Raw genomic sequence first — 11,038 nt, 5'->3', positions numbered from 1 at the left:
CAGAAGTGCGATTACAAACAAACTGATGGCAATGAAGCACAAAAACATGGTGATAAAATGTAGAAAAGGTTCCTTTCCAACATGGTTTTAGGTTTACTAAAAACAAACATATGTTGTGTCACACATTGTGTGAATTGCAATTACACCAGAGATCCAAACACGATCCAGATGTGGTCAGGCAGATCTGAACACGTTCTGATCCCCCATCATCATCATCATCATCATCATCATCATCACCATCATCATCATCATCATCATCATCATCACCATCATCATCATCATCATCATCATCATCATCATCATCATCATCACCATCATCATCATCATCATCATCACCATCATCATCATCATCATCATCATCATCATCATCATCATCATCATCATCACCATCATCATCATCATCATCATCATCATCATCACCATCATCATCATCATCATCATCATCATCATCATCATCATCATCATCATCACCATCACCATCATCATCATCATCATCACCACCATCATCATCATCATCATCATCACCATCACACATTTACCCTCTGACTAAACATGCATTTGTCCGTCTCTGGGTACAGAGTGCACTTTAATTTCAGGTGTAAAGGTTTTTCTCGGTGCTGCTTGGTCCAGTCATTATGATGGAGGAAGCACTCACTCCATGGCTTCGCTCCCTCTGTCATCCCTCATGGACTTCAGTTCCTGCTGGGTGGTGGACTGAGTTCCCGATGAGGAAGTCGTGTTCTCGCCGTCGCCCGGGTCCCGTCTGCAGCGCAGGACGCGGGGCAGCGAGCTGCAGAGCGCCTTCCTGAACATGGAGCTGGAGAAGACGTAGATGATGGGGTCAAGGGCCGAGTTCAGGAAGTTCAGCCCCAAAGACACGATGGTGAGCTGGGTGAAAGTGTAGAAGGAGGCACAGTCCCACGGGCGGTATGAGCGGATGACCCACACCCCGATGGTCGTCACCGTGGTGGGTAAGAAGCACACCATGAACACGGCAACGATGGCGGCGCACACTCGCATCGCCTTTCGCACCTTGTCGGTTTTTCCCATCTGGCGCTCTTTCAGGAACCTGGAGATCCGGATGGAGCAGAACAGCAGCATGGCCAGCGGGATGATGAACTCCAGCACCGTCAGGATACGGTGCATGCCCACCAGGATGATGATGGCTCGTGATGCCTCTTTGTAAGAAGTGAAGAAGAAGCACTGGGTGCTGTTCCCGCTGCCCTTGATGTGGTTGTAAGCCAGCATGGGAACACGTGGGCTGATCACCAACAACCAGACCAGCACTGACACGAACGCCGCCTGCTGCTTGGTCATGCGGTTAAACCGGTGGTGAGGGTGAACCACCTGTGCAAGAGGACAGTGATTCATCATTTTATACCAACTGGAGCACCAAATGCCAACATGATGGGCGGGCGCAGAGTCAATCCACTGTTGATTAACTGACTCAAACGAAGCAACAAAATCATTTTTCAAAGGAAATGTTTGTTATTGACCTTGGAAAGATTTTGACAAATTAACCTGATGGCTGAAGTGGATGTTATGACTGTACTCATTAGGGGCTGGACATTTCAAACATGTATTCAGTACCTTTAGCCAGAGTATCACAGTACAATGTGTACTCATTCTCTCACCTTCAAGTAGCGGTAAACTGCCACCACGGTCATGAGTGCGATGCTGGCTGTGCGGTTGGAAAACATCAGGAAGAGGTTGATCCGGCACAAGCCATCTCCAAAAACCCAGTGGCCCCTGAGCAAGGCATCGATCCTCAGCGGTAGACTCACCAGAGCCAGGAAGTCGGCAATGACCAGGTTGAAGAGGAACAGGTTGTTGGGGTTCCAGGCCTTCAGTTTAAAGCAGAAGATCCACAGGGCGACGACGTTTCCCAGCAGCCCCAGTATGACGTCGATGGTGAGGACTGGGGGCAGGATCACACCTTCTAGTTGAATACCGACTGGTGGGCAGCCGCCGCGTCTACCACCACCAGGCATCGGGGTCGTCAGGTCGAGCGTGTTTGCGTCTTGCTCTGGCAGCATTTTGATGTTTTTTCTTAACTTCTAACCAGAAAAGATGAATCGACGTGTGAAAAAAATGTCCTTGCAAAGGCAGCCGTGGTTTTGGTGTTTGAATAAGTCAGAGAAAAATAGCTGGATGACCACAGCGAGGAATGCTTTGAGATTCAGGAGCCGCTTCTCCTTTTCACCTTCTTCCTTTTTTCTGTGGAATGAAATCTGTGTAAAAACGAAACAAAGCAGAGAAAAGGCATTTTGTGACACACGGCAGTCCAATAACATTAATACCTTTAAGAATAAAACATTTCATCTAACAAATTAAAGCTTAAAACGGATGTGTTTAATAAGTTTGTTAGAATGGCACACAATGTATTTTCAGTTTTTTAAAGTGCAGTGTTAAAGACGCCCTCCAACTGCACATGAACGTGTTTCCAGTTCATAAAATACACTTAACAAATCAAAAAATACTGACGACTTGAATCTGAGAATATCATACAGTGTTTATCTCAACAACATGAGAGAAACGTGCTGGAAAATACAATTTAACTGCACCGACCAAACGAATGCATTCAAATACGTGTTTTAAAATGTGCAAACTGAACTTTCATTGTTGTACTTTCTGTCACTATCCTGATGGAGACACTCCATTAGCATAATGCATTCTTTTTCTCCTTATCTTAACCTTCACCTTAACCTTAACCTTAACCTTAACCTTAACCTAACTCTGACCTTAATCTGGTCCCCATGGGTCAGTGTGCAGTCAGTTTAAAGTCTCCTCTGGGATATAAACACGCTCACATGTAGGTTAAGTAATACTGTGTACATTTACACAGTTACTACAGTGAATTGCAGTAATACCCAGAACTCACCAGTCAGCCTTATGAACGGACTTCATTCCTTACTGTTGGAGGGACGTATGAGCGCTGTGCATTTATTTACCACACGTCTCTTACAGGACGATGTTCCTGTGTGGTCGACTTTCATCAGCGCTGTCGTCAAGCCGTTACCACACACCTGTACTAAAACAGGCGACGTGCATCAGAAATCCTGTTTTCACAAGACGTTTCGCCAGCGGTGGAGAACTATTTTTAGAAGCTGAGGAGCACAACTCATTGATTTTCATTGTTTTATTAAACTCAGACCTAAAACCAGCTCTGGTGGATTCAACATTTCCTGAAATTATCAGCGAGTGGCTAACAGCTAACACAGCACATAAATAGGAATCAGTTACCCAAAGTCAAGAAAAGCAGTGCTTTCTGCTCTACTAACTTGTGTCGTGTAGGATGGAGTCTGTTTGCTTTGATGCTAAAGCTAACCTTTTTCATAAAGGTTAACAGAAAGCGGAAGTGAAAATGTGCTATTAATGTTAGCAAAGATGTCAACAATCAGTAATGTTAGCTGCTAACTTTAGTCATCATAAAGATTAACATTAAGCTAAACGGTTTTAACCTGCTTTAACCACGAAGCCCATCAGTCAGCTAAAACGTCAAATATTAACTTCAGCTTCACATTTTAGCGATATGGGATAACATTCAGCTAATGTGTACAATAGTAACATTAGATGCTACTGTTAGCCATTACCATTAAGCTAAGACGTATGTAACATTAGCTGGCTCTATACTTTAGCCACCATAAAGACTAGCATCAGCTCAAATGTAAAATATCTTTCATTTTAGCTGCCTGTTTTAACCATAAGGGATAGCATTCAGCTAAGATGTGCTGTAAGGTAATAGTAACATCAGCAGCCAATGTTAGCCATCCTAAAGTAACATTCAGCTAAAATGTCAAACATCTGCAATATTAGCTGCTAACTTTTGCTGTCATGTTGGCTAACGGTGAACTGAAATGTAAAACATCAGTATTAGCTGCTAACTTTTGCTGAAACAAATATTATTCAGCTAAAATGTAAATAAAGATTTGCAATCAGCTAAACTGTAAAATATCAGCAACACTAGCTTGCTCCTAACGTATGAGTAATGTTAGCTGCTAACTTTAGCCACCATGCAGTTTAGCATTCAGCCAAAGTGTAAAATGTCATTAGGATGAGGTGCTAACGTTAGTCGTCATTAAGGCTAATGTTCAGATGAAGTGAGTAATAATGTCTTCAGGCTTCAGACACACTGCAGGGGAACGATCTGTCCACAGTCCAACCTTATGAGGACCACTGTCGGCGTGTGTGTTGGTGTGTTTTTCTCGGTCAAACTGGTCACGTTTCCTGTCTATTTCCTGCCCGCCGTCATGTTTGGTGCGTCACTGCTGAGGGACTGCAGATCAGATGGTGACTGACGGGAGACGGTTTCCTCTCTCGGCACAAATGTGCAAAGAGTGAAGGAAGTTTGGAAATCAGAAGATTGCCATTGTTGCTGCTGTGTGCGATGCCTCGTCGTCATTTTCCACAGCTGATGCTGGATTTATAGAAAGTGTCTGAATGACAACATACCACAGAGTTTCATGTTTCCTCTCACACAAGAAGACCAGTCTTCATATTTTTATTGATAAATCTTTGTATTTTACACCTGTAGTTAATGAATTTAATGACATTAAACTGAACATTTGAACATTTTGATAATTTCTTGCAGTGATTCATTTGATTTGTTTCTTTTTCCCTTATTTGCTGCTCTTGTTTGTAATTTCCATTTCTTGATGTTGAATCTGTATCTTACAATAAATGTAAGTCGTGTTCGTTTGACATGACGCTGCTTTTGCTCTTCTGAGGTTTTTCCCAGCTGCTGTTTGCAGGTTTAGACTCTGCTGGGTTGTCCACTACACGACATTTATCTGACACAATTACTTTATAATAAGATTTTTACACAAAAACACATGAAGACTGTATGAAATCTGATGCTTTGTTATAAATTAAAGAAGATATTCCTGCATTGATCCTGATATTGATCCTTCAGATCAGATTCAGCTCAGACGCAGCTCTCACTTTCTCCTCCTCTCCTTCCTCTGTCCTTCCTCTGTCCTTCCTCTGTCCTCTCTCCTTCCTCTGTCCTTCCTCTCTTCTTCCTCTGTCCTTCCTCTGTCCTCTCTCCTTCCTCTGTCCTTCCTCTGTCCTCTCTCCTTCCTCTGTCCTTCCTCTCTTCTTCCTCTGTCCTTCCTCTCTCCTTCCCCGTCCTTCCTCTGTCCTCTCTCCTTCCTCTTTCCTCTCTCCTTCCTCCCTCCTTCCTCTGTCCTCTCTCCTTCCTCTGTCCTTCCTCTCTTCTTCCTCTGTCCTTCCTCTGTCCTCTCTCCTTCCTCTGTCCTTCCTCTCTTCTTCCTCTGTCCTTCCTCTCTCCTTCCCCCGTCCTTCCTCTGTCCTCTCTCCTTCCTCTTTCCTCTCTCCTTCCTCCCTCCTTCCTCTGTCCTCTCTCCTTTCTGTCCTTCCTCTGTCCTTCCTCTCGCCTTCCTCTGTCCTCTCTCCTTCCTCTGTCCTCTCTCCTTCCTCTGTCTTTCTTCGGTCCTTCCTCTGTCCTTCCTCTCTTCTTCCTCTCTCCTTCCTCTGTCCTTCCTCTCTCCTTCCTCTGTCCTCTCTCCTTCCTCTCCCCTCCCTCTGTCCTCTCTCCTTCCTCTGTCCTTCCTCTGTCCTTCCTCTGTCCTTCCTCTCTCCTTCCTCTGTCTTTCCTCTGTCCTCTCTCCTTCCTCTGTCCTTCCTCTGTCCTTCCTTTGTCCTTGCTCTGTCCTCTCTCCTTCCTCTCTCCTTCTTCTGTCCTTCTTCTGTCCTTCCTCTCGCCTTCCTCTGTCCTCTCTCCTTCCTCTGTCCTCTCTCCTTCCTCTGTCTTTCTTCGGTCCTTCCTCTGTCCTTCCTCTCTTCTTCCTCTCTCCTTCCTCTGTCTTTCCTCTGTCCTTCCTCTGTCCTCTCTCCTTCCTCTGTCCTTCCTCTGTCCTTCCTCTGTCCTTCCTCTCTCCTTCCTCTGTCTTTCCTCTGTCCTCTCTCCTTCCTCTGTCCTTCCTTTGTCCTTCCTCTGTCCTCTCTCCTTCCTCTCTCCTTCTTCTGTCCTTCTTCTGTCCTTCCTCTCGCCTTCCTCTCGCCTTCCTCTGTCCTCTCTCCTTCCTCTGTCCTCTCTCCTTCCTCTGTCTTTCTTCGGTCCTTCCTCTGTCCTTCCTCTCTTCTTCCTCTCTCCTTCCTCTGTCTTTCCTCTGTCCTTCCTCTGTCCTCTCTCCTTCCTCTGTCCTTCCTCTGTCCTCTCTCCTTCCTCTCTCCTTCTTCTGTCCTTCTTCTGTCCTTCCTCTGTCCTTCCCATCTGTCTTTTCAGACTCACTAACATGTTCCAGTGGTGATTCCTGCTCTTTTGAGTCTTCCCGCTCACACAGCAGCAGTGTTCATTGTGTCAGGTGTTTACAGGTAATTCATCTGTGACACCTGAAGACGTCTCAGCTGCTTCCAGTGATTCTAACTGTAATACTCTCTAATCCCTCCGCTGAGGAAAGACACGTCTTCAGAAAATGAAGCCTACTTTAAAGTTTCCTCTTCTGTGAGGCTTGTGTGCACGTGTACTTAAGATGCGTGCGTGTGCGCGTGTGATACGGGCGGGTATCAGCATGGATTAGTGAGCAAAGGTAAGCGTGTGTCTCTGTCTGTCTCGGCGGATTTCCGTCCGCTCCGCTCCGCTCCGCTCACACACACCGACCCGGTTTGAACCTCCGCCGCCGTCTCCTCTCATCCCGTCTCCTCCTCTGAACCTCCCGCTGCTGTCTCATGGCGGCGTAACACTTTGCATACGCGCGCGCGCGCGTGTGTGTGTGTGTGTGTGTGAGAGAGAGAGAGAGAGAGAGAGAGAGTGATTGGTTGGTTGTTTTTTGTCTCCGTCCGTCGTGCGATGCCATTCCTCCCTCAGGACGCGCAGCGAGTCGATGGCTTGTCTCTGCTCTACTGGTAAGCTAATTCCACTGTCTCCTCCTCTCCTTCTCTCCTCTCCTCCTCTCCTCCTCCCTCCCTCCTTCCCTCCTCTCTTTAAACTTGTCTCCTTGAGGTGGTTTGCAGCTGTTTTCCTGCCTCGTCCTGCTCATGTGGGTCACAGACTTCAGGTTTCCAGCCTGTTTCCGGCTGATGCGCTGACTTTAAGTCCTCGTGCGTGTGCGCACTTCTGGCTCGCGCACGGAGAGGCTGTTTTAAAGGGAGAGACCGACGTTTTTTTTAACAACATCAGCACATTTCATCCAGCTGTGACTCAGCTCACTTCAGGTATTTGTGTCTTTGAGACGTCCTCCTTTTCCTTCAGCTGGACTGACGTAAGAGCGTCAAACAAACGTGAAGCTTCAAGTCACCTGAGGTGTCAGGTAAACCTCTGAATGTGTGTGTGTGTGTGTGTGTGTGTGTGTGTGTGTGTGTGTGTGTGTGTGTGTGTGTGTGTGTGTGTGTGTGTGTGTGTTGTTATTCCTCACAGTCAAACTACACGTAAGTAAAATGTGTAATATCTGAAAATCAGATTCTGTTACTGGATTAAAATGAGATGCATCATCGTGTGAGCATCTCTTTAATGTTGCAGCTGTGAAGGTGGAGATGATCACAGCTAATTTATTGCTCAACATATCTTCATTTATCAGCTGATTCATGTTTTTAATGAATCTGCAAAGTAATTGAAGCTCAAATAAATGGCGGAGGAGAAAGTACAACATGTCCCAGTGAAATGTGGTGGTGTAGAAGGATGAAGCAGCATCCAGTGGAAATTGCACCTCTGGGTATTACTTGAGTAAATGTGCTGAGTTACTTTCCACCGCTGAGATTAACTTGACTGAGGAGAGCGGCTTTAGGGTGAGATGACTCCTGAATCAGCTCACTGACGATTGATCTTTCCTCATCCGATCACTCGGTGATCCTGTTTCCCTCTCAGCATCCTGCCTGCTGATGATCCGTCGGCGTCGCTCATCGCTCTGAAACATCTGCTGCTGCTCAGACTCTCGCCTTCGCCTTTTCCTCTGTCGTTTTTGGGCTTCTGGTGTTTATTTGACACTTGAATGTACGAGGAGGGAAAGCAAACAGACAGCAGGAGATTAAATATGTCAGCACCCAGCAGCGCTCTTCCTCACGGGTTCCTAACAGAAATGCATTTTAACACAGATCTGAAATCACATCGAAACCTCATAATGCAAAGGTTTGTTTTCATGTTTGTGTGTTTGGATCTGACGAAACTCATTAAATTTAAGATAAAACACTAGAAAAAATGACAAAGGGCCGTCATGTCCCTCATAATGGCAGAATGTGACACAGTGACGTGAGATGTTGTCGTGTGTTTGTGACGAATCGTCATCAAGCTCTCTGGACCTTTTCTCCACCTGTTTCAGATGACTGTTCACAGTTCAGGTGTTTGCTTGAGTCTCTCAGCTCTCATCAGAGATGTTTCCAGAAGCTGTTTTCAGCCATCAAAACGGCTAAAAAGCCACCGTACACGAGCCAAACTGTGCACTGACTGCTCAGCCAGCCCGTCTTCACCAGAAAGACGTCCGTGTAGCTCGTCTGAGCACGCGGCTCATCACCACCCATACTTACATTTAGTGTTAGGCAGCGGCCTCTAGTGGCTGTAGCAGTTATGACGGGAGCAGGAAGTCAGGTGAAAGCCCACATATGTCGGAAGGTGAGGAGGATGGATGGATCAAACAAGCCAGACTTTCCCCAGGAGACTGCTGTCCACGTCCCGTCTGAAGCCAAAAGTTAACGTTGACTTATTTTTTGATCCAACCCACGATCGCTTTGATGCCTGAACGTAACCAAATTGTGATGAAGGTCCTGCTGGTGCTCTCAGACGGTCAGATATGTCCTTTTGGGATTCACTGGTGGTCCAGCTATTCAGTTGTTTAGGTGTGAGGACATGTTGTCTCAGCAGCAAACAGCAGACAGACTCAGTCAGAGAGCAGCTGGTGGACATTTAGCATTTAGGAGCTAAAGAGCAGATGTTTCCCTCTGGAGCTGGAGGAGACCAAAACTAGAGCTAAAGGAGAGACAAGACTGGACTGACGTCCATCAGGAGACACAAACACGATTCCACATCGATCACCATGTTGTTCTGGAGCTCATTCCTGACTGAGGACTGTCTGAGTCGTCCAATCAGAGCATTTTGCACATTTGAAGTGCAAAGCAAATAACTCAATACAAACTATTCATCTGTGAGGAAGAGTGCTCTTCTTCTTCTGCAGTGTGCACTTGAAGTAACAGAGACTGGAGAGCGTTGGTTCATGGCGGCACGGCGGCTCAGCGGTGGTGTCACCGTGCGTCCCCGACAGACGGCCTGTGTGTGATGTTAATCACTGGCGGCAGGTAGAGCAGATTATCAGGCATTAAGTGATCAGTTTAATTGGTCCCTTGTGTCCCAGCAGTCCTCGGCTGTTTGTGGGACCAGTCTGTGAACCGGCCTTTATAGGCCCGCTCAGCTCGTAGTATCCAAGATGAGACCCAGGACCTGAGGTGGACCGGGTCCAGATCACACCGAGTGCAGTCCGGTCTGGTCGGGTCCTGTTGTACTGCAGCAGGTCTCAGGTCTGTGTGTCCAGACGTCTCATTCTCCAGTCGATCTAATTGTCCTGTGGTCTGTTTCGGCCTCAGTTCCCTTTTGGACAGTGATGGGAGACCCTTTACTTAAGTAAAAGGACCAATACCAAAATATGAAAATACTCCTTTACAAGTACAAGTCTGGCATTTTAAATTCCACCTGAGTTAAAGAAAATAAGTGTTGTTATCTTATTATTAGCAAACTTTCAATGGTGGAGGACGTGTGGGTTATGGGTCAGGATAAGGTGCCAGTGTGTTCAGGTGCTGATCGTCCCCCAAAACTCTGAGGCCGGTCCAGTCAGGCCACGACAAAAGATGCTGTCTCCACACAAACACTCTGACACACACGCACACACACACACACACACACACACACACACACACACACACACACGGGGAGGCATCAGGAACACACCATGTTCACTTTGCTCTGACGGCGAGCGTCGCCTCCCGTCAGGACCAGCAGACAGCAGGATCCTGTTAACCACGTCTGAGGAATCAGCTTTAATCTGAACCTCCTCACCCACAAATCTCTCTGCACGCACACACACACACACACACACGCACACACACACACACACACACACACACACACACACACACACACACACACACACACTCAGGGACTGTCGAGGACTGGTGTCTGCTCTCTAACGTTCCTTTGACTGCTTCTAATCACCGCCTGCGTCCGCCGGGGCTTCCTAACATCCAGGTCATGCTGTGCCGTTTAACAGGCGACAGATTTCATTGGTTAGGATGGTGCTGGGTGGAGGTGGAGGAGGGAGGAAATGACAAAATCCTGTGATGATTTGATTATTTTTGTGCAGCTGAGCGCAGAGAGAGAGAGAGAGAGAGAGAGAGAGAGAGAGGGGCTTTGGATGAGGCAGGATGTTAATATGTTGTTGACTCTGTTCTGTTTTCGCTTGTTGCCAGGACGATCATGGGCCCTCACGGCGTCGCCCGAGTCGTTCAGAGGCTCGACTTCTGCGACTGCAGGAAGGGACTCGGTGAGCATCCTCGTCCTGACCCGTCTGACCTCTCAATTGCCGCCGCTGATGTCCGTCGCCGCTCGGACGTTTTCCGGCTTCAGCTTCTGTCTTCGCTTACCTGAGCTGCTCTGTGCCCACAGGTGTGAAGATAATCGGAGGTTACCGCGAGCTGACGGGAGAAGAGTTCGGCGTCTACGTCAAACGGGTGGTCGGCGGCGGGCTGGCGGCTCAGGACGGTCGGTACCTTTGACTTCAGTGGTTAAAGATACAGACAGTTATTGTTATTATGATTATCCTCCCTCATCTGTCTGTCTGTCTGTCTGTCTGTCTGTCTGTCTGTCTGTCTGTCTGTCTGTCTGTCTGTCTGTCCCTCTGTCTGTCTGTCCCTCTGTCTGTCTGTCTGTCTGTCTGTCCCTCTGTCTGTCTGTCCCTCTGTCTGTCTGTCCGTCCCTCTGTCTGTCTGTCTGTCTGTCTGTCTGTCTGTCTGTCTGTCTGTCTGTCTGTCTGTCTGTCTGTCTGTCTGTCTGTCTGTCCCTCTGTCTGTCTGTCCGTCCCTCTGTCTGTCTGTCTGT

General features: G+C 47.3%; 2 protein-coding genes across 8 annotated transcripts in view; one reads left to right on the top strand and one right to left on the bottom strand.

Annotated features, from left to right (window-relative positions):
* Positions 1–651: 651 nt before the first annotated feature.
* LOC139350000 (hydroxycarboxylic acid receptor 2-like) lies at positions 652–2,082 on the bottom strand. The gene is made up of 2 exons (XM_070991087.1): positions 1,635–2,082; positions 652–1,347 (listed from the first exon to the last, which is right to left on the bottom strand). The coding sequence occupies exons 1-2, from the start codon at positions 2,034–2,036 to the stop codon at positions 652–654; spliced, it is 1,098 nt and encodes a 365-aa protein (XP_070847188.1). The 5' UTR covers positions 2,037–2,082.
* A 4,717-nt stretch (positions 2,083–6,799) lies between these two features.
* stxbp4 (syntaxin binding protein 4) overlaps positions 6,800–11,038 on the top strand; it is a 32,241-nt gene continuing 28,002 nt past the window's right edge. For 5 of the 7 annotated variants that reach the window (XM_070990301.1, XM_070990302.1, XM_070990300.1 and 2 more), the window contains exons 1-3: positions 6,800–6,867; positions 10,411–10,484; positions 10,607–10,702. In XM_070990301.1, coding sequence (XP_070846402.1) covers positions 6,812–6,867; positions 10,411–10,484; positions 10,607–10,702 — 226 coding nt within the window. In that variant the 5' untranslated portion in view covers positions 6,800–6,811. Of the gene's footprint in view, positions 6,868–7,036; positions 7,177–7,213; positions 7,272–10,410; positions 10,485–10,606; positions 10,703–11,038 lie in introns of those variants that run through there. The other 2 variants (XM_070990306.1, XM_070990303.1) reach the window with 2 other exon arrangements.

Source organism: Chaetodon trifascialis, chromosome 21 (assembly GCF_039877785.1).
Source record: "Chaetodon trifascialis isolate fChaTrf1 chromosome 21, fChaTrf1.hap1, whole genome shotgun sequence".
NCBI lineage: Eukaryota > Metazoa > Chordata > Actinopteri > Chaetodontiformes > Chaetodontidae > Chaetodon > Chaetodon trifascialis.
The sequence above is the reverse complement of the archived record's forward strand: the minus strand, read 5'-3'. Positions and strand labels throughout refer to the sequence as shown.

Excerpts from the sequence above, each read along its gene's own strand:
- LOC139350000 (XM_070991087.1), bottom strand. The coding sequence starts at position 2,036 with ATGCTGCCAGAGCAAGACGCAAACACGCTCGACCTGACGACCCCGATG. Across the intron at positions 1,348-1,634 it reads CAGTTTACCGCTACTTGAAG|GTGGTTCACCCTCACCACCG; the intron begins GTGAGAGAATGA and ends CCTCTTGCACAG.